Source organism: Balaenoptera ricei, chromosome 1, assembly GCF_028023285.1.
Source record: "Balaenoptera ricei isolate mBalRic1 chromosome 1, mBalRic1.hap2, whole genome shotgun sequence".
Lineage (NCBI taxonomy): Eukaryota > Metazoa > Chordata > Mammalia > Artiodactyla > Balaenopteridae > Balaenoptera > Balaenoptera ricei.
In genome coordinates this window covers 85,711,418-85,734,527 of record NC_082639.1, presented here as the reverse complement: position 1 = coordinate 85,734,527, position 23,110 = coordinate 85,711,418, and the positions used below count along the sequence as shown (strand labels likewise).

General features: G+C 35.5%; 1 protein-coding gene across 1 annotated transcript in view; it reads left to right on the top strand.

The window, feature by feature from the left end:
- DPYD (dihydropyrimidine dehydrogenase) overlaps nt 1-23,110 on the top strand; it is an 809,798-nt gene that overhangs the window by 656,160 nt on the left and 130,528 nt on the right. Inside the window, exon 19 of the mRNA XM_059926787.1 lies at nt 4,494-4,636. Within this exon, the coding sequence (XP_059782770.1) occupies nt 4,494-4,636 (143 nt within the window). The remainder of the gene's footprint in view (nt 1-4,493; nt 4,637-23,110) is intronic.

Genomic DNA, 23,110 nt, shown 5'->3' with positions numbered 1-23,110 from the left:
AATTAAAACTACATTTTCTTTTTGTATACACAGTGAGCATGAGTGAGTATTATAACCCAATTCTGTTTTATTGCCAGCTAGAGCCATTATCAGGGAGTTTATTGTGGACTTAGCTTTAACAATTAACTCTGTAACAGTAGCTGTCTTAGGAGTCAAATGATTAAGGAAAAAACAAACAGAATTAAACTCAATTATTCAAAATTTCAGTTATCCAAAATTAGCATATGTTCCACACTATCTTGCCCATTAAAAATGTCTTTTCTCTTCAAGGATTTAGTCATGCTAAGTAAAGCTCTGCCTCCTTCTCACCAATAAACTCAACTTCTGATGTTGTCATTAAAAGTCTTGCATATTGATTTAGTGCATGGACCTTTTGATTCTCAAAATAAAATCTTAAATATATGGATGTCTGCCTTTGAGATTTTTAGCTTTGGAGTCAGTTAATCCTACCAACATTATGACACCACTAAATGAAATGTGCTGGAGAGGGGAAAAGGGAGAGGGAGATGTGTGGTTCTTCTAAGGGAGCAGAGGTTATAAAGTTTCATCATCCTAGGCATCATGATCTTGTCTCCAATAAAAAAAAAAAAAAGTTTCTTTGCATTACTAAGCACACAGCAACAGCATAAAAGGCACAAAGTAAACTAAATAAATGCTCCTTCTGAAATCAATTGTCCTCCTAGGTAGTACAGGTTATAATAGCAAACATCTGTATAATCTTTATTATGTGCTAGCCCTTTATATATATTAAATAATTTAATCCTCAAAACAGCTCTATGAAGTTGTATAATTTTATTATTTTATAGATGAAAAGACTAAGAAATTTTCACAAGATTACAGAGCTTGTAAATAGTGGAGCTAGAATTTGAACCTAAGCAGTTGGCCCTGTTGTCTCTCTGATGTAACTAATTCATCCTCAGATTCTCTTCTTTCTAGAATTTATATTAATAGTAATTATAAAATATATGATGTTTAAATGAATGTGGAGTTTTCCTAATGGGATGTGTACAGAATGAATAACTGAACTCATATTATTTACCTTGAAACTACCTCCTAAGATCATTGAGACTGGTGTTTTGGGTATCCACCCTGGGTGACAATATGGTTACAACATAAACTGATTAACTGAGATTGTCTTTTAAGCTTTTCCAATTCAGTTACAATTACCTCTTTTTTAAAAGAAGGCACAGGTGCTTAATATTTCTTGAATAGACAGATGAACAGATGAATGGATAAATGAGGCCTGAGTAAGGAACCTAAGTCATAATACATTAATTCTTACTTGCATATCAATATGTAATACCACTACTAACGGTAGCATTTTTGAAATTGCAATTAAAGTATTTTCTTTAGAAAAAAAAAATCATCGAATTCAGATTGGTTACCTTTGAATTCAACATCTCTGGCTTACTGAAATGTTTTTCTAGATCATGAATCAATCAAAGGTAATGTGAAGTTTATCAAAGATCTATGAATTCAACATACTGATTTGCATTTTAGGATGTGACTATATGGAGGGCCTAGATTGATTAGATACCAAAAGTTCATTCTAGTCCCCCAGGTTTTCCGCTAGGGGGAAAACAGTTTAGTACAAATCAGGACTCTTCACAGCAATGTTGGAACTCAAAGGTCTAGTTCACTTTTTGTTTGTTTGAACCTGCAGCTTGTTTCAAAATGTGGGGATTCAGAATGGCTGACTTTCATTGGCACCTCCCACACTGTTGAAACAGAAAGGCTTGATGTAATTAATTTCCCATCAGGTTCATCTGGTTACCCCATGTAGATGAAGGCTTAATTTAAATTGCACATTGCCTATTAATTAATTTAAGCTTATAGGATTTCATTTTTTTGATTTAAACCTTGTTGTTTCCTTTAGGATGGAGTCCACTTTTAATTCCTTGAGCTTCTCAACTGGCTTCTTCCTCCCTGGTCTTTGGTCTAAAATCATTAATTACTGTAGCAGTGACAAAGTTTTAAAAATTCTTATCTCAATAACTGTGATTCTGGAAATCTGTATGCATTTTAATTAACATATGTACAATCTCGTATGGTATTGATATATGTATTTCTTTCACACCAAAAGTTTTATTTTTATATTGAATCTATTATTTTTTCATTTCTGTCACTTTAAAACTAAAAAGAAATTTCTGTATAACAATTTAGAAAGATCCTTTTACATACCTTCAGTTTCCTTCCAAAAACCTTTCATGGCGAATAAAAGTCATTTTTAAAATCTATTCCCCATAAAAATGCTGAGAACAGGTAGATTATATTTCATACTAAATCAATTGAGTTATAAAGAAAACCAATCAAATGGAATTTATAATGGAAATTAAAACTGAATTTACTATTACCCAGCAACAGAAGGATCCATTTCTTCATTTTTGGATCCCATTTCCTCAGATAACATAATTACTCTTAATTTTTGAAAAGATACCTTTATTAGTTTGAAAGGTTTTCATGTTCATTAGGTAAATTAGAAAAGTTTTAAAAAAGAAGAAAAACATCAAATAGAAAATGTCTCATTGACCTAATTGAACATCTTCAAATGCCACTGAGCATTTGCTGATGTTTTTTAACACCTGTGTAATAATGTTGCCCTTTAAATGTAACTGGTTAAATTTTCAAAGCTGTGTTCTGGGATTTTGCCATTTGATGTCCATTAATATCAATTGGAATATGTGGCCAAATCCCTGTGTACCACTTTGAAATTTTACCCCTTAGTGTTAATGATAGTCTTCTAACAGTGCAGTTAGAAATAAATTATTTATCTGCTTAGCAAAAATTTCCTTTACTCTCCAGGGTCAACTAAATAAGAAAAAAAAGAATCCCAGTATTTCTTTATTACTTCAAAGTAGCATGTGTGTAAAGGAGCCATCAACTTAGCATATATGGAACGTATCAGTTATATTATGCCAAGATAGCTGTATGTCTGTCTAAAAGGTTTATTTAAGTTACAACTTCCCTTAAAAATGCTTTCCTCTAACTTTTACTCTCGAATTTCTTTTTAGTATAGCTAAAGATAGGTTTCTATAAATATGTGTGTGTGTATTCTTTCCATGCATTCTCCTGTCCACTATGTTAATCTTTTTTATGGGTAAAACATATAGACTAAGAAGAAGTCACTGATAAATATTTTGAAATAGAAATAGAATCTTGACGTTCAGTTTCTAATTTGCCCTAACTTACTACCTTGTATTTAAATGTCAGTTATGGAATCCTGAAGTGTCAGCATTGAATATTCTTGACTAAGAAACTCTACTATCTAGAGGAAGATTTTTTAGGTGTGGGAGCGCCAAGGAGACATTTCCACAAACATTTTTGGTGTTGAGTGCTAAAGCATTAGTTACACGTAAATTTAGTTTCATCTGAAATGAACAGGATAAAAAGAAAACCACCGATTTTAATGAAAGTTCTTTGTGCTTCCTTAATAGGAGCACCAATGAATACATACTGAGAATGCTGGTAAGGATGCTTGTGGTGGTGGAGGAGATGCCAAAGTACTCACCACATGAGGCTTATTTTACCCTTTGCTTGTTTTGTTGTTTGTGGAGCCCTTATTTGAGGCAATGCCACATTGTTGCACAAAAGGAACAATTTTTACTTCAGAAAATGCCTTTAAAGGACCATTGACTTATGAGTGTACATCAGAAATATCAAATTATATTACTATGTTATGAGAGCATTAATTTACTCCCGATTGGGTTAACCCTTGAGAGTCTAAGCAGCCTTATACAGTGTAATCATGTAAAAAATGACCTCAGAGTGTTCTGTCCATCCATACAACCTTTATTACAATTAGCAAATAATGTATTGGTAATGTTTGGTTAAATAATGTATACAAACTCAAACGCATACTCTAATTACTGAATTCTAGTAAATTCTCTTTAACTTGATTAAAATTTTCTAATGTATGAAAAATTAGATTAGGCTCACTATATTTGAGTAAAATCACTATCAGATTTTGGGAAATACATGTAAAATGCAATATGGAATCTGCAAGTTCATCAGCACCTTGCTTGTTTTTGCAGTATCTCTATTCACACCAGCTGCTTTATACTTCGCAGAAACATAACAGAGCTGTATGTCTATTTATGCACTGTATGTGATTGTTTTTCTTTTACAAAATCTGCTATTCCTTGTTCTTTTTAAAACAGATGCTCAAGTGTTCCATACCATCTTTTACACATTACTGTATATCAAATTGTGATATGTATGTATTTTATGTGAGAGTTCTAGAGTTGCTATACCCACTTGCATAACATGCCTGCATGCAATAATAGCATCAAAGTCCTTAAAGTAAGTACACATCCATTTACAAATTAACATACTTTGAAACATAGCAATGCTTGTATCTTACATACGTATATATCTTAAGTAGAGATAAAATTGAATTTTGTCTAGTACAACACTGGCATCACATGATAGTGATTATAAGGCAATATGCTCAAGTGGTCAATATACTAACCATTGATCATCCTCATTTTCTGTAGGCACAGCCATCAGACCTATTGCTTTGAGAGCTGTGACCACCATTGCTCACGCTTTGCCTGGATTTCCCATTTTGGCCACTGGTGGAATTGACTCAGCTGAAAGTGGTCTTCAGTTTCTCCACAGTGGTGCTTCGGTCCTCCAGGTAGTACTTGTGTTTGTCTGTCCCTTCACAAAACTCCGTCTAACAAATAAAGTGAAAATTATGTGACAACAAGTATGTTCTTGTAGGGTCTCTTGAGAAAGAGGCCTTGCAGGATCAAAAGGGTGGCACTCATTAAATTTCTATTACGAGTTGAGAACAAACTGGAGGTTCATTTCCTGTCCTTTTGAGGGCTTACAAACCCTCTATTTTTTTTTTAACGTATTTGTTCACCTGTATGTTTCTAAAATAAATGAGATCACGTTCCAAAATGCATACTGTACTACTGGATAAAAACCAAATATATGAGGAACTCTGGGTAAAAGTAAAATCTTGATTGAAAAATAAAAGGAGTCAAGGGCAAGGCCAATACACAAAATCTATGCCATATGGTACTGGAGGCATTAACAAACTTGACTCTGAACTTCCTAGGAGCCAAAGCAAAGAAATCACAGCTTTCAAAATATAGAAATAAATTGGGAAAATCATCCATTGTCTTCATAAGGTGATACTTTGAGATGTAGTACATCATACTCTTATTAGCCCTCTACAAATAACTTAGAAATTACTTAATTTTTTATTATTTATACACTTGCTTTTTATATTATAATGTTGTTCAGCATAGATGCAGTACAGTGCCTCAGCACTTTATAGCATAAGCATTTCTCTCAGGGACCAGATGGTCTGACATGACCCAGGTAAAATTTTTCATATGAGGACTAGACTGTGACCGCTGAGGTAAATCCCACTTTAATACGGCTGCTTACTACCTAACACTGATGGTAACTGGGGAGCAGAGTCTGTAGCATCACTTATATTCTCTGGCAAGAAAGTGGAGTGCAGTATCTTGTGTTGCCAATTTAACAATCAGAATTAACATCCTGTTATGAAATATAAATTGGAAATAACATATATCAAAATGCTAATGGAGGAGGACTTCTGCTTCCAGGAAGATGGAGTAGGTGTACTTTTCCCTATGCTTCTGAGTAAGTACAATTAAAAACCTTTATATATCTAGAATGAACATAAAGAGATTCTGAAAGGTGGGGAGAAGGCAGTCTGGCTAGGAATCTCAGGGCCCAAGGCACAACACATTGGAGAATTTCCTGGGTTTTCTTTTTGCCTCATATATCCCAGACTTGGAGCCAAAGAAGCCAGCAACCCAGAAACAACAGGTGCAGACAAAAAAACCCCTACTCTTTCTAGCCAGAGAACCAGGAAAGGGCAGCCTAGCGAGACAGAAAACTTTTAGACCATAACTATTCTACTCTAGCCAAACACCACAGCTAAAAACTGCAGCGCCACACCTGTCCACACAAGCAAAGGACAAGCACGGGTCTTATACTTCCAGCCTCAGGAGGCTGTAACAAGGCACCCAGCATCGCTCCTGGGCTATAATGAGCTCCCATATGTAGGAGGCATGGACTTCCACCCCACTGACAGTAATGAGGTGTCCCTTCTCCTTACCCCCTGGGGTCTTGTCAGAGGAAGTCTAATGGAGAGTCAGGACTTTTATCACCACCCAGCAGTAACAAGGCCATTCTGTCCGCCCCATCACAGCCCCCTGGTGTCAGATGAGGCCTAGAGGGGAGCCAGAACTCCTATCTTCTCTTGGCAGTAACAAGGAGTTATGTCCCTCAGGTGTCAAAGGAAGACAAGTAAGGCATCTGGACAGTAATGAGGCAGCATCCTTGCCCTCCTCTGCCAGAATGGTATCCAAAAAAGCCAGCTAAACAAAAGGTTTAAATAAGATGAAGAGTCCCTTAGCATAATACCCCAAATGTCAGTGTTTCAATTGAAAATCACTCATCATACCAAGACCCAGGAAGACCTCAAGCTGAATGGTAAAAGACAATTAATAGATGCCAATACCAAGATAGCAAGAACAGAGATTTAGAATGATCTGATGAAGATTTTTAAAGCAGACATCATAAAGTTGCTCTAAGAAGCAATTACAAACAGGCTTGAAGCAAATGGAAAATATGGAAAGTCTCAAAAAAGACATAGATATAAAGAACCAAATGGAAATTTCAGTACTGAAAAACATAATAACAAATACAAAACTCAGTTGATGGGCTCAACGAAAGAATGGGGAGGACAAAGAAATAATCAGTGAACTAGAAGATAGAGCAGTAGAAATTAACCAATCTGAAAAACAGGGAGAAAAAAGACTGAAAGGAAAAAAATGAACAGAGTCTCAGGGAACTGTGGGAGTGTAACAAAAGTTGTAATATTCATGTTATCAGAGTACCAGAGGAGAGGTCAAAGATGGAGGGGATGAAAAAGAAATAATGGAGACATGGGTTCGAGCCCTGGTCTGGGAAGATCCCACATGCCGCGGAGCAACTAGGCCCGTGAGCCACAACTACTGAGCCTGCACGTCTGGAACCTGTGCTCCGCAACAAGAGAAGCCGCGATAGTGAGAGGCCCGCGCACCGCGATGAAGAGTGGCCCCCGCTTGCCACAACTAGAGAAAGCCCTCGCACAGAAATGAAGACCCAACACAGCCAAAAATAAATAAATAAATTAATTAATTAATTATTTTAAAAAAGAAATAAGATCTGAAAACTCCCCAAGTTTTGTAAGAGGCATAAACCTACAAGATTCAAGAAGCTGAATGCATCTCCAACATGAGAGATACAAAGAAACCCATACCAAAACACATCATCATCAAACTTCTGAAAACTAAAGACAAAAAAGGCCCTTGAAAGCAAGAAAGAAAATGACATCTTACCTATAAGGAGCAAACAATTATAATGACAATAGATTTCTCATCATCAGAAACCGTCAAGTCCAGAAAGTGAGACAAAATTTTTCAACTGTTGAAAGAAAAGAACTGTCAACCCATAATCCTATTTCCTTCAAGAAGGAAAGATAAAACAAGACATTCTTAACTCAAGAAATACTAAGAATTTATTTCCAGGAAGCATAACTAAAAGAATGACTGAAGGAATTTCCTTAAGAAGAAGGGAAATGATAAAAGAAGGGACTTGTGGGCATCAGAAATGAAGGGAGAATACAGAGCAGTATCTTCAAGAAGAATCTGGAAGATAATGGATGTCTAGGCTTGAATATCACCTGAATTTATTTTCATGAACATGGAGGAATACATGAACTCAAGGATAAAAACGCATTATGAGTGGGTTCCAGAAAGGACTCCTGCTCATTTCCAGATGTGTGAGCTTGGGCGAGTCACACATGAGGGGTGGAAATTGTTGACTGTCTACCGTGTGCTGATTCTAGCTACTGCTAGATACAGTATTTCCATGCCTACCTGAGAGTGAAATCATTTTATACTTCTTTGACATCATCTGAGGCTTGGAGGATGAAAGTAGTGTAGCCAAAGCCACATGACTAGTGCTAAAGCCAGAACTAAAACATTGAGTTTCTCGACTGCAAAGCCAAAGCTCTTCCAACTGGTCATACCGCCTGCCCCTCTCCCAGAACCTCTAAGGTGGAGTAGCAGTAATAGTCAGATCTTCCCCATCTACTCAAAGCTTCCATGTTCAGGCTACAAGTTGATTCTTAGAGCAAGGATTCAAAGAAGAGAAGAAATGTGGGAACATAGAAAAATAAATAACATGATACGTTCCAAACACAGATGTGCACTCAGTTTATGGACCCTGGTATATAAATATATAGAGTACTTTGTGTCTTCATACAAACATGTGGTGAAATAATCACTCAGATGGCAGTTTCTGCTTGGGCTCATCTTGGATCAAGAAGCAGAGACTCACTCAAACTACTTGAAGAAAATGAAGCCTCTTGTATTCTATATGTGAATGGAGACGGGAACTGCAAGAACCAATGGGGCAGTTCTGGGCAGAGACCTTTTCCATCTCTTTTGTGAGCCATGTGATTTCTCCCTCAAAGGAATCTATAACTCCGTTCAGTCCTTTGTCTCCAGGACTTACTCCTTGTTCCTGCCTCCTCTGAACTTCTGCCTAGCCCGTGCTCATCATGGACCCATTCCACATGGTGGTCTTTCAGCTCCACCTTCTACATGAAATACCTCACCAGCTTCGTATCTGTTGGCTCAGATTTTCAAAAGAGGAAATCTGTTTGGCTCAATGTATCTTTTCATGCCAGGCCTCATCGTAGAACACTGGTCACCTGATGTATTGACCAGGGTATAGGAAAAACACATTAAATATTTGTTGAATGAATTTTTTAAATGAGTATGCTCGAGTTGTCATTTTTTTAAACCAGATTATGAAGAGGGGATGAGAAGGTCAACATCGTATTAAAAAGTGGCTGCCAAAGCACTGCCCCTTCAGCTCTGGCTAGGAATGGCCCGGAAACTTTCCAGTCATGGAAAATATTGACTCCCAATTGATGTTGTTAAAAAGGTAAATTTCCACACATAGGCTTTTACTGATATAAAATTACAGATTATGTATCAATTATGTGTCATTAGCTTTAGTCACGTTTTAATTCAGCCAGAAAATATTTTTAAACCAATTTTAGCTAAAGTATGAACTAAAATCAGTGTTAAGATATATTTAGGACAGTTATGAGTGGGAAAATCCTTGAATATACAATTTTGGCTTGGCATTTGAATGGGGTGGAGAATGTATAATATTTCTATCTCTCTTCCATTGTAACTGAATTTTACCCTGTTCCACTCCCTAGTCCTGGGTTAATCTAAGCTTTCATTTTCTATACTTCTGGGATGCTGAATATTATTAGAGAAATTCAGGTAACTTTGCCAATTGGATTTACTCCAAATTCACAGTGTTTAATGTCAGCTGGGCCTTGGTGTGCTAGTAAGTATCAGTTTTTATTCATCTTTTAAAAAAAATTTCCCATCAAATTCCCTCTGGCAGTTGGTTCAAATCTTTTTTGTACACCTCCCTCCATCATCACCTTCTCATTTCTCTGTTGCCATTTGTTCACTGGTGCTTACTGCCCACCTCATGCCCCTTCTCTGGTTCTACAATATTTCCCTTGAAGAGCTCATCTACTTACATATCTTAAGGTGGAATACTATCAAATCTATCTTTCTGTTTCTACTCAGATGTAAAGTATGTACTGACAAGATGCATTTTTTTACAAGACATAATCAGACAGATGATAATGTATTTAAATAGTGTGATGGTGCTGATATACTGGAGTTTAGAAAGAGAAGTAATAAACACAGAAATAGTGATATAAATTAAACATTTTGATTCTGATTTTCTTGATGCACATATATAAACTATGTAGGTAGGCGAGTGTACTACTGGAATAAGGATTTATTCTCAAAGTAGCAACTTCAAATTCAATTTTTAAGTGAATTTAATAACCATGACCTTCTATGTGACTTTAGAAAAAGTATTGACATTTCAAAAATGGAAAGCTAAAATTTTTTTCATAAGTTTGATAAGTGGGATAGAACATTCTTTTCTTGTTAATCAGTATGCATCACAGAGAAGCATTCATTCATTTATTCATTCAGTAAATATTTATTGAGAATCTACATGCCTAGCACTATTCTAGGAATTTGGAATACATACTTCTGTGAGTAGAACAGACAAAAGTCCATTACCTCATGGGGCTTACATTCTAGTGAGGACAAAGATATAATATAATAAATATGAAACATATGTATATTATCTGGTATGTAAGATGGTATGTGCTGTGAAAAAGGAAAAAAAAAGAGGTCTCATTACAAACGTAGTATATGTATAAAAAACTGAAGGCGAGGAATCAGGGAAATTTTTATTGAATTAAAATACTTAGGTTATAGCATCACTTGCTTAAATTTTTGCTAATTGAGAGTTTGACTGAAATATAAAAATCACAAGATATTTTAGACCACCTTGCAGTTTATAAATGGAAAATGCCTTTTAGGTTTCAGGTTGCATTTTAATGGGCAATTTTTTGCTTTTTGAAGTCTTCTTACAATTTTTAGGAATGTACCATTTCTCATTGGCACTGTTTATTTCTATTACCTTATTTTACAACTTGCTTTGATGAGGATTTTAACATTTCAATGGTAAAGCATCCAATAACCCTACCTTAAAAATGCTTCAGTTAATGTTTTGTATAAAAACTAAGGAGTTAGCTAGAGAATAATTTGAGTATTCCAGATCATTTCCCTGGAACAACTTTGGAGTAAAAATGACTATTACAACAGAATCAGATGCAACACTCTGGCCAAGAAATAAGGTTCAAAACTAATTATGGGTGTGTATTCTTGGGTAGCTACTCCTATTACTTTGTCAGTCAACCCAACTGACTTCTAATTTATTTAAGTGAACCCCAGTGTCTTTGAAATCTTATTTTTCATCTTTTTTGATAGGCTCTCATTAGTTAGAATACGCAAGTTAGATCTATAAAAATTCTAAGTGAAAATTATTATTAAATTTAAGATACCGAATACTGAAATTTATAAATACCTCTTTGTTAAATTACATTCTCAAACTCTTCATAAACTCTTGAGGTCTTAAATCTTTTGAAAGGCTACTCTGAAAAAAAGAAGTTTGCTTCTGGCTGCCAATTAGTTATTCAGGAAAGGCATAAATAAACAACTTGAATAATTTCCCTTTAAAACAGTTTGAAAAGATTACTTTAATAAATTAACACTGGCCTTTTTTTAAACTTGTAGTTTAAGTTGTTTGTCCCAGATCTAGCCTTCAGAATGAATTCTATATCCCCTTCATCTGATTTAAGTACTAGTCTACAATTTCTGTTAATAAAAACTATTTAGGGATTTCTATTGCAACCAAAACCCAGACTGAGTCAGTTGCTTTTAGTAATAGGTTTCATCACAAAATGTTCACTCTCCTCTATTGTATATAGATAGAGGATATAAGTACTATACTACCTTTTTTTTCACTGAATTACTTTGGGTTTCTATAATTTAATTTAATGATATTGCCACTACAATTCAATCTTTTAAGGACTTTGATTCAGGACATCAGAAATTATAGGAAGTTCATTCATGTACGATTATGGCCTGTGCCTTCACTGAGATTGTATGGGTGGTTTTTTTTATTCCATTTCTTTTGTATGGGTTTGTCACTGAAGTTAATAGAAAATCCTGAAATACAGCAGAAAGAGGGAGTATAGTGGGCATTTGCTGTGAGTCATGGTCATGTGACAGACACTCACTAGAGTTATATAACCAAATCAATTTTTGACAATAATTAGCTGCTCTGATGGAGCTATTTCAAGCTAAATGGAATTTTTTAATGTGATCAAGAGATGTATTATTTCATTGAAACTAGAGAAAAAGAGGTAATTGAAGCAGCACGATGACACTATTTCCACATGAGTGCAGATGCGTTGTGGACATTCTCTCTTGGTCATAATGCACAGGAAGACTGCAGTGCTTCAAATATATAGATGGGGGTCTTTAGATGGTAAAAATTTTGCATACTATATTTTAAATTCTTATTGAGTAAGTGGGAAATATATTTATTCAATTATTTCTTATTTTTTATTTAATCATCATTCACTTTAAAGTCAGTGTATGATACACGAAGGAAGAATAGTTGATACCATTCAAAGTTATTTTAAATGGCATCAGAATTATTTCACATAGCTAGTTAAAATAGACACATTTTTCTTTCCACTATGCAGTTTCTTGTTTCCTAGCTTTAATGAGTGTTTCATGTACAGTGTTAAGAACAATATGCAAGTAGTTATTTTAAAAAATAGAAACCCTATATTCGCAGAATAATATATAGGAAAAAAATAGTATCCATTCAGTGAAATTCAAATTACTGTGTCAGTTATTACATTATTTTAAATTACTTTAATGGATGGTGTCTTTAATGGAAGAGGTTTTAATTTTTGAAAAGTATCTTGATTGCAGTGCAACAATGTTGTTTATAAGAAAACAGAGGAAATTAAATGGAAACCTGCTAGGCTTTCGAATGATTACACACTCGCCACTTGATAGAAAGATTAATATCTAGATTCAAAAGAAATTAATTGAAATTAAATCTAATCTTTTTGAATGACAGTTTTACTATAAGAAAAAGTAACTCTACCACACAATGACTATTTTATGTGAGAAAATAACCATGAGTTAGCCAAGATGTTTGCAGTTAGCCATATGAAATTTCTGATCTTGTATAAACTTCCTTGGCTAAATTTTTTCCTGACTCTGGCCAGATCCTTTATATTGTCTGTTCCTTTTTGCATTGTATGCAGAGCTATGGTTAATTACTAGTTTCACTTCTTCATCAAAGAATCTTCATATGTCTGACCAAAGTTTTAAACTACTATTTACCTTTTTATTCTTCAGTTTAAAAAAAAATCCCAGTTGTTTAGATATTCTTATTTCACATATTATTTTCCAAACATTGTGTTTTCTATGTTGGTTTTCTCTGAATCTTTCCAATTTATCAATTTATCATTTGAAATGAATTGTGATTTAACATAACTAATTTTTTAATAATCATTCCATAACTTATCCACCCAAATGACTATTAGAAATAGTCACTTGGGAGCTAATGTGTTTTCAATACCATCAGTAACTACTCTTCATACTTTGAGAATGGATCTCATTTCCTGTAAACAAAGCTAAAGACAGCCAAGCCAAGTGAACAACGTTGGTTACTGAACTGAGTTAGGTATACAAAGTCATGAGTCTCCTTTTCTGTCAGTCCATAAACTGACTTTAATAAACTGTTCAAAAAAATGTGTAACAAAATTATTCTGAGCAGTGCCAACATCCACCAACATTATTTTGAAAAACCCAAACTAATTTAGCTGTGTATAATTGTGTATTTGTTTAAAAATCCACCTCAATATTTTAGAGACTCGTTTTGGTACTAAGTTAGGGTTCAGAATTCAGACTGAATAGAGAGTTATTAGAAAACGCTAAGCCATAGCAAATATATTGTAAAGAATATTAATGATGAATTACCATCTGTTTTTCAAAAAGTCCTCTCTAGTTATTAATTCATTTGGCTCTTACAAAGCTAAGGGCATATCAATAAGCATTTTTAACCCCATTTTGTAGATTTGCAAATATGTAATTACCTTAACTTTGTTTCATCAGTTGGCTAACCGGTGTGATTAGAAACCATGTTTCCTGATTTCTACCCCATGATTTGTCTCTGCATCTCCTACCATCCATGTTATTGTGCTCAAGAAATGTTCTAGAAAATGAAAAAGAAATTCAGCATTATTCACAAACATGTGAATGCATGCTCTGTCCTTGACTTATTAACTGATGATTCATTCTCAACTCTTGAACTACACCTGTGTATCATTTGTTTACCCCAGTCTTATAATTTTCCAGGTGAACTGCTTACTCCTTATTAAATAATTTATCCCTGAAGTCTTCAGTTTCCAAAATTACTTTAAATTCTAATAAATTTTCTCATGTGCTGAGTAAAGGAAATCATGAGATTTCTAGAAAGCTGGCTAACTTAGGGCTCCTGAGTTCTGTTTGGGGGAAACATAAAAATCCAGTTGATCAAATTTTTAAGTAACATGAAATAGGAAGGCACAGTAACTTCCAATGTAGCAGGAAAAGCAAGAGACACATATGTGACTCATACCATATAAGAAGATAAAGCTGGTTGTTGATAAATATAAAGTCCCATCCTTGGGTGTAAAAACTTAATTATACTCTATAATAGAGGTAACTATGGCAAAGAAAAGATTTTGTGGAAAAGCTGTGAAGGGATTTAATTCACAATAAGGTCAACAAAAATAGCATATTGATGTAGCTTCCCAGTAAACGTTGATGTGATCTTAGTTGTATTTGAGATACGATATTTAGTAAAAGGGAAATGATGTCCTCAGTGAACTCGCATCAGATGACATCTTCGTTTATCACATGGTGGGTGCCCACTGTGTGCCAGGCATAGTTCTAGCCCCAAGGGTACAAGGATGTTTTCAGACAACTGGGAATGCTTTCAGGAACCTTGCATGCTAGAAGGCCCCTCAAAGGAGTGATAAGATAATCGAGCCCAGATTCGGATGAGTAAAAAAAAAAAAGTCAGCCATGCAGAGGTCTGGGAGAAAAGTGTCCTCCTGGCAGAAGGAAGAGCAAGATCATAAATACAAAGGCCTGGCACACAAGGGTGAGAGCAGTCTTGTCTTGTTTCAGGACAGAAAGACACAGCAGAGATGAGGCTGATAGGAGATGAAGGGGCAGTCACAGGCAGAGGCGGATCCTGTGGGGTACTGTAGGCCACGATAAAAATTTTAGATGTTATTCTCTGTTTAATGGGAAGCTATTAAAGAGTGACAAGGTCTTTACATTTTCACAGTCTGACACCATACCCCTTCTCTCTCTCCACAAATCCAGGAGCAAATAAATGCTCAGTGGGCCCTTTCTACTTTGAACTTCCAGAGCACATGGTTCCCTTTTAATTTATGGTTTTTATCCTTTGTGATTCAACTCTCCTCTCTTTTAGGGCTGCAGCCAGCCTCCCTCATCCTTGCCTTACAAATATTTTTTTACTGTTTCCAAGGTTGATGTTCCCCAAAGTGTGTTTTTATCAACACAAATCCATCACTTTTAGAAAAAAACATATCTCCCAGTACATGTTCTGTTAATGGTAGAACATCATCGTCAACTTTCTATACAACAAAAATGTTATTAAATATGAATCCAAAAATCAGACTAACACAAACCCCTTTCCAGAATCATTCAGTTCTATCACATGCTTAATATATTTGAATTTTTTCCCCAAGAGCTCAGATCAGAATAGATTGTTTGTGCCATTCTAAGTATTTCTTTTACAAGAAAAAAATGAAAGTACAGACCACAAAGATTCTAAATATGAAAATACAGACCACAAAAAGACATTTCACAGTTGGTTTCTCATAAGTGCCTACCCCCCCCAAGAGCTTCCAGGCCTGACATTCAATTTTGTACTCTACTATTTTGCTTTGTATGTGCTGTCCCAATTCTTCAACACTTTTCTTTTCTTTTCTTTCTTTTTTTTTTTTTTTGGCCACGGTAACCTGGATTTATTTACATTAGAACATTCCAAAAGACATTTTACTCTGTGAATCAAAATAAATCCTACAATTTTGCAATTTGTGTATTTAACAAATTATTTTTACTTGGAGCATACTACAGAGTTAATTTTCTCCTTTGTGAGAGAAGAAATAAGTATGAAGAAGAAAATGCCTTTGTGCACTACAAATAATTGTCATACACATATGAATTTTCACCTGTCCTGTTTATTAAAAATATTGTTTTGGGTATAATATGCAGTATTTAAAATATGAACACCTAGCTCATTTCTTATGGAGTAGCCTTGAAAAAGTCTTATTTCTAACCATCTTCGAAGATTAGAAATGTGAAGATTTGTTTATTCACTTTCTGATCTTCATACAGGATGTGTCTAAGGTAGAGGAAGAGGGAGGACGACTCTGTTAGGCAGTAGCTGCACTACAGGACACCTAGGGCTCTGCACCAAAGACATAACTGAGCTCTGAGAGCCGCCTTAAGAAGGTTAGTGGGATCTCTTCCTAGTGCGGTAAAATTGAAGCTGAACAGTTCTGCCTTATACCTCTACATCACTGTCTAATATGTGGTGTTTTGTTTTGTTTATCTTGCCAACCAGTGTCTCAAGTTCCTTGCTCTTCATGCATTCAGTTAAGAAAGCCTGTTGTTGGTCCCTAACGTTTTTCAAAATCCTTTGTTTATTCTAGTCTTGAAGATTCTTGACAGTATTTGTGTGCCTCTGTTATGTATCCAGATCTGGTTGTATTGCCATGTATATTATGGTAGTTAAGAGAAGGAGATTTAAAGTCCTACAGTTCTTTGCTCAACTCCTGGACTCACCACTTTAGAACTAAATAAATTTAAGCTAACTATTTAACCTCTGTAAACCTTGGTTTATTCATCTGTATAATGGAAGTTATAGTATCTACCTTATTGGGTTGTTGTGAGAAATATTTAATATGTTAAAGGCAGTATCACAATTCGGAGTCCCCGTACGTCTAGTGCCTCCCTCCTGCTCCAGCCTCTCTGGTCCTGCCAACCTCTTGCCATCCAGCGATGCCTGGCACATCAGGGAGGCTCCAGCACCCTGGTCCAGCTCTCAGATTGGTTGGAAAATGCATATCAACTCTTGATCGTGTTGGTCTCTCATTATAAACTCCTAGAAGAAAGAGTACCAAGATCATGTAATTTTAGTCATGTAATTGACATTTATTAGAGGTTTTCTTGCTACAGATGATAATGATTGACTGAGGATTAAAGAATAAGCAAATAATTTGGATGCACATTTATTTTCATAGTATTGATTAGGACTCATGCAAATAATGATTATGAAAGAAATTACAGTAAAATATCAAAGTTCTCATAGGCCTAAAACATTCTTAAAAGACTTTTATTGGAAATCACAACTATGTCTCCCATTTAGAAGTTTTAAAAAAATCAGTGATAAGTTTAAGGTGTATGAGAAGTACAGGAAATTTCTGTCAGGAAATTTCAGTCTCCAGTTCAAGTGACTCCTAATTCACAATTCAGAAACCAGGCTTAGGCCAGATGACCTTTGTATAAACTAGGAGCATGACCAAATTCATCATTGAAATACAAGCTTATGATCAGTTCCATTCGGTAGAAGAATTTTTATCAATTGAGTTTGCCACAAACAAGAGGAAATCTGGATTCTGTCAGAAGTATTCTGTGCAGATGTGTATAAATATTTACTGGATTTTTGCATCTTCCTCTCACATTTACACTCCTTTAAAAAAATGTATCTGATAGAAACTGTTTACTTATATGTTAAAAGTTTGCTCGAGGAAGGGAATCACATCATCAATGCTCCCAAGCAAAATGCTTTTAGGGGAAATTTTTGAATATTTTACTGCAGACTATTCAACAAATTGTAATTTCAGATAGAGGACCAAATGGATTTCTGTTTTATCTAAGTTTTAAAAAAATCATTCAAAAGCTTGGCCTTCTAGAAATATGTATCTGTGCATCATGTACGTGTTTTATGGCATCAAAGTTACAGTTCAGTAGATTTCCAAAAGCCTTTTGAGACAGAGACATGAATTTTTACAGATTCTAATTACAAGTTAGAAGTCATCTCGCTGTGGGAAGTTAAAAATGGAGACAATTAGAGAAAATTCCAGTTGAAAGAAAAATGCGTTATGGAAAAAGCAATAAAAGCACAAAAAAATAGGAAAATAAAATCACTTCTCAGTAGTTCTTCTATTATTCAATTGTAGATCAATAGTGTGTAGTTAATGCATTACCAGGAGAGCATTAATTTGCAATTATGGCAGGTGATCTGATCCTCTGTGTTCTTTCCATTGACCCAGATGACCTTTTGTTGAAAGAGATTCTGTGGTCATTATTTTAAATAGAGCAAGAGGAAGGCAAAATGAAAGTATAGGTCACTCTCAGCTGTAAGTATCTTACACAACACAAAGTAGGAACCTTTGTAGTACAGCCCCAATAGTCACATAAGTATAATGAGCCTGAGCGTGGGCATGTCTGTTTGTGTGCAGGATGGATGTAATATGCACTGTATGATGGTGGGTAAAAATGATGCAAGGTGAAACTACAAATGCCCTGAATTAAGCATAAAATAAAAGTCTGTTTTATTACAGGTCTCTGTAATAAACCTCTACACAGGAAGATATGAGAAACTTTGGTGCAACTAAGTGTGTGTTTTACAATGCTTCCTTTTGAACGTGTGAGCTAAGTAGGCTGGGAGGTAGAGAGTCTGATGCCCCAAGCACGCATTCTTGAAAGCAAGTGGACCTCAGCTCTTTAGCGACCACATTCTAATCATAAAAGTGTGTCAAGGACCCAAGTGGCCTTGTCCAGAGTCGGCTACACAGGCAATGATATCAGCCTCAGAATTGCCAGCTAAGCACAGGGGACCTCAGAAGACTGCACCTTACTGATGTATGTTTCAACACAAATGAAAATGCTTCAGACTGCTTAGAGTGAAATCCTAGCTCTGCTGTTCGTTAGCTATATGACTTTGGCTTGGATTTAATAGGTGTGTGAACTTTTTATACTTCAGTTTTGTTATCTGTAAAGTGGGGATAATAGTAATACCTACTTCAAAGGATGGATGTGAGGATTAAACGTTATCACATGTAAAGCACTTCAAATAGTACCTGCAAAAAAGTACCCCACAGATGTTAGATAGGAATGATCGTCATCATCATCCCCCACTAGCATTTTTATACATTTACAAAGAATTTTAAAACAAAACTTACAGCCCTCTATTCTAGCTTTTGACTAGCATGTAGCTAGTCTTAGCTCAGGTTGGTTGAAAATGAGCCTGAGGGAAAGGTCAAGTGCTAATGTTTTGTTGGAAGGTAAAATCTAGGATAGTTAGAGTAAAAGAAACTAGAAATGAGACAGAGGAAGATGCGATTTGAATACAAGTTAATGTGTTACTGAGTTGGCCACTGCTTCACAAGATGCAAAGAGAAGCTACAGTCAGTTGGCCACATGGACTGCCTCCAGACAGACTAGAGAAACAGTGCCTTGGGGGAATTCCTGGGCGGTCCAATGGTTAGAACTCGGAGCTTTCACTGCAGTGGCCTGGGTTCAATCCCTAGTCGGGGAACTAAGATCCCGCAAGCAGCATGGCGTGGCAAGAAACAAACAAACAAACACAACTGTGCCTTGGGAAAATCCATCACAGGGAAAATGAAGAAAAAATTTATCTGCCATTCCCTTTGGCCTTCTCTCTCCCATTGGTTAAAGTTCATCCTTCTGGAGAGTTAACTCTCCCTCCTTCTGGGTTTTATCACCCTGTGAAAGCGGGCTCCTCCAAACTGTAGGGTGGCCCATTGTGGCACTTCATCCAGGATTCTAATCTCTTCTACACATCTGGTTATCAAGCCTCTATATTCACAGTGACAGATAACTTATTACCTTACAAGTTATCCAGTTAAAATTATAAACAAATTCTGCCTCATATTGTGGAAAATCTACTTCCATGTATCTTTCATCCATTGGCCTTACTACTTCTTTTTAAACAGAATATATTCATCTTATTTTCTAAAAGCATAAAATTTCAGAAATGGAGAAAAACCCTGTCAGTACAGAAACAGTTAAATGTTATATTCATACTGTTAATTTCTTTGGTTATAACCATAAGTGCTAATATAGGTAAGTGAAAATAGTGTGCAACTTTATAGTAATATTTTTACCACACTATAACCTAGATCACTTCACTCCCAGGATGAGACACAGAAAGCTAAGAAGTTGGGTGCTCTCAGGTAGGAATAGCTTGCTGTGAGAGAATTAAATGGGTACCCAAAGACTTTCTGGAACCTGGAGAAATTAGCACAGCAGTGACCTAAGCATGCAGAAGTGATTCCTGCTTATACCTGGAAACCCAAGGGAAGTGCTCTGAAATGCTTTCAGTAATATTTAAAAACTGAGTAGCATGCGTGCAAAACACATTCTAAAGTTATTAATCAGAAATATACCTGATAAGAAGATGGGACTTGTTTCTCTCTGGAAAAGTGTCTAAAATGAGCATTGTAGTGATTTGAGAAGGGAGAATATCATTCTTTGGCTGTTTCTCCACTCATTCCTTGGTTGAAGCACACAATGATTCATTAATCATCCAAACAGTCAAGCAAAGGAAAAAAGGAATCAAAGAAACAAATATACAGGTAAAGAAAAGGGAGGAAGAAGATCCTTATGGTCAAGTAATTGAGAACTGAATGCAACTTTATATAGGAAAACAACTTGTCTATCCTAGTTTTTCATTTTTTTTCATGGATAGATACATTTTATGAATAAATGAAACCACTGCTTAAATCAGTCTAAGTCCCAATTTTAACCGAAGTTGTCTGATAGGTCATTCTGGCCATTTGGAATCTTACCCATTCTAGTTATATGTAAGATCTTTAGTTCGATTTTTATAAAACTTGACATTCTAGTGCCTGGATATTGTGATAACTATCTTAGCCCAACATCATATAAGAAACTCTTAATGAAGAGAACATAAATAGCTTCCCAAAGCCTCACTATAATCCACAAACAGGCTATACGTACATTATAACTTTGCAAATCATAATAACAAAGCTATTATAATGGCTAATGCTTACACAGAATTGACTATGTGTCAGATACTTTTGTAAGCTATTAGTTATATTAATTCATTTACCCCTCCAGTAATCCTCTGAGATAGATATTAGCATTGTCCCCATCTATAGATAGGAATGTTAAATAACAAGATGGTAAATGGCAAAGCTGTCATCTAAGCTCACATAATTTGGCTTAGCGTCTCTGATTTTAACCACTATGCTATATTGACATTTTTGCCCACTAGAATGACTATTTTCAAAAGACAGACAGTAATAAGTGCTGGTGAGGATGTGGAGAAACTGGAAACCTCATGTATTGCTTGTGGGAATGTAAAATGGTGCAACTACTTTCGAAAACAGTTTGACAGCTCTTAGAAAGTTAAAAACATAAATCTACCATACAATCCAGAAATTTCACTCCTAGGTACCGATCCAAGATAAATAAAAACATATATCCGCACAAAGACTTGTACACAGATGGTTATGACAGCAGTGTTCCTAATACCCTCAAATTGGAGAAAATCCAGATTCACATCAGCTGATGAATGGATAAACAAAATGTGGTACGTCCAATGGCATAATATTCAGCAATGAAATTAACTGATTCCATAACAGCATAGGTTGTTTTAACATGTGTAAAAACATTATGCTAAGTGAAGACAAGCAGACACAAAGTACTGTACTATTTGTATTACATAATTCTATTTATATGAAAATGATCCAAAGGGGCAAATCTCTGAGGACAGACGACAGATCAGCATTTGCCGGCAGCTTGGGGAGGAAGTGGGAGGATGACTGTAGAGGGCACATGGGAACATTTGGGTGGTGGAAATATTTTTTAATTGGGTTGGAGTGATGGCTGCACAACTCCGTAAGTTTACTAAAAATCATTGACTATTACACTTGTAATAGATAAGTTTTATGGTGTTAAATTATACCTTCTTAATGCTATTTTTTAAATGCACATACCTAGAGATAGATTGCTTGAGTACTGTATGTAACAAAATTGTTAAATATAAAGGTTTGAAATCTGGATTAATAGTGATTCACAGTGAAAAACCTGGCAGGTAAGGACGAGGGATATCAATAATGCTTAGGAGTTCTATTTCTTTAATTTTACTGGGAAATGAGACATAATACCTTTTATAAGAATCCACTAATATTTATACTAATATTATGATCACAAATGTAATCAAATTAAATAAATGTTTATGAGCCCTGCCTAACTTAAAAGTAAGCACATTCAAATGAGTCTGCCTAATGAAGGCGTCCTTGGCGGAGGCATTCCTAGATTCCACAAATGTGTTCTATGCATTAAAGTATTAAAATTAGACCATTTTCCTATAAATAAACATAGATCATACTTGGTATAACTGTTTATGTCTGATGCAAGTATTTTAATTTTTAAAACTCTATGTTATTTAGGAAAAGTTAAATACATCAGGGAGAGATTGGCTTTAATGGTATCGATAACTAACGCGTTGAGAACTTCAGTCATGAGATTCGCGTTGTCAAGCCGTGTTAGGTCGTGGTTATAAATAATGTCCATTCATTCTCTGAAGAGTTAATGAGTATCTTATAGGTATCAGACACAGTAATAAGAAACAAACATATAAGAAAAATACCACAGGTAGTGAAAAGTGCTAGCAGAAAACTTAAAATAGAAAATAGTGACCGGGCCGCTGGATTGTCTGCTGGGGGAAGTCCTCTCTGGAGAGGTGACATTTAAGAGGAGAACTGAATGAGAAGACTACCCAGCCATATGAAAATATAGAGAAGAGCATCACCGGCAGATAAGGCAAAACCCTTAAGGCAAAAATAAAGGCATGAGTGACAAAATAAAAGGCGTGCCATTTTTTGGCATGCTCAGAAAAGGCCAATGTGGCTAGAGCATATCGGGCATTAGTAAGAGAGGTAAGCAGGAACCAGGTCATACAGGGCTTTGTCAGGTATTATATCAGGTGTTCCCATTTTTTCAAAGTGAGATAAGACGTTTCTGGTTTTAAGCAGTGTTGAAATATGATCTAATTTATATCGTAAAATAATCATTCTAGTTGTTGGGTAGGTGATTAATTTGGAGATGGTCAAGAGTGGAAGGTAAAAACTATTCCTATGGTCCAGGTGAGAGATGATGATGGACTTGAAAAACAAAAAACAATGGACGTGGAGAGAAATGAAGCAATTCACAATATATATTTGAAGGAGTGCAACAAGACTTGCTGAGAGATTAGAATTTTGTGGGCAGGAATCAAAAGGAATAAGGGATGATTCCTAAGTTTTGGACTATTGGAGAAGTAGGTTGTAAGGAGCGGGAAAATTAAGAATGCTATTCTGGCCATAGTTAACATGCCTAGGAGACATCTCAGTGGAGATGTCAGATAGGCAGTTGCATCTCCTTTTCTCTATCCTACTTTCCAGAGATGTACCGAGCCTTCAAATGCATGTATAACCCATAAATGTATGTCTTCTCTCTCAGCTAGGATGTATATTCCTTTC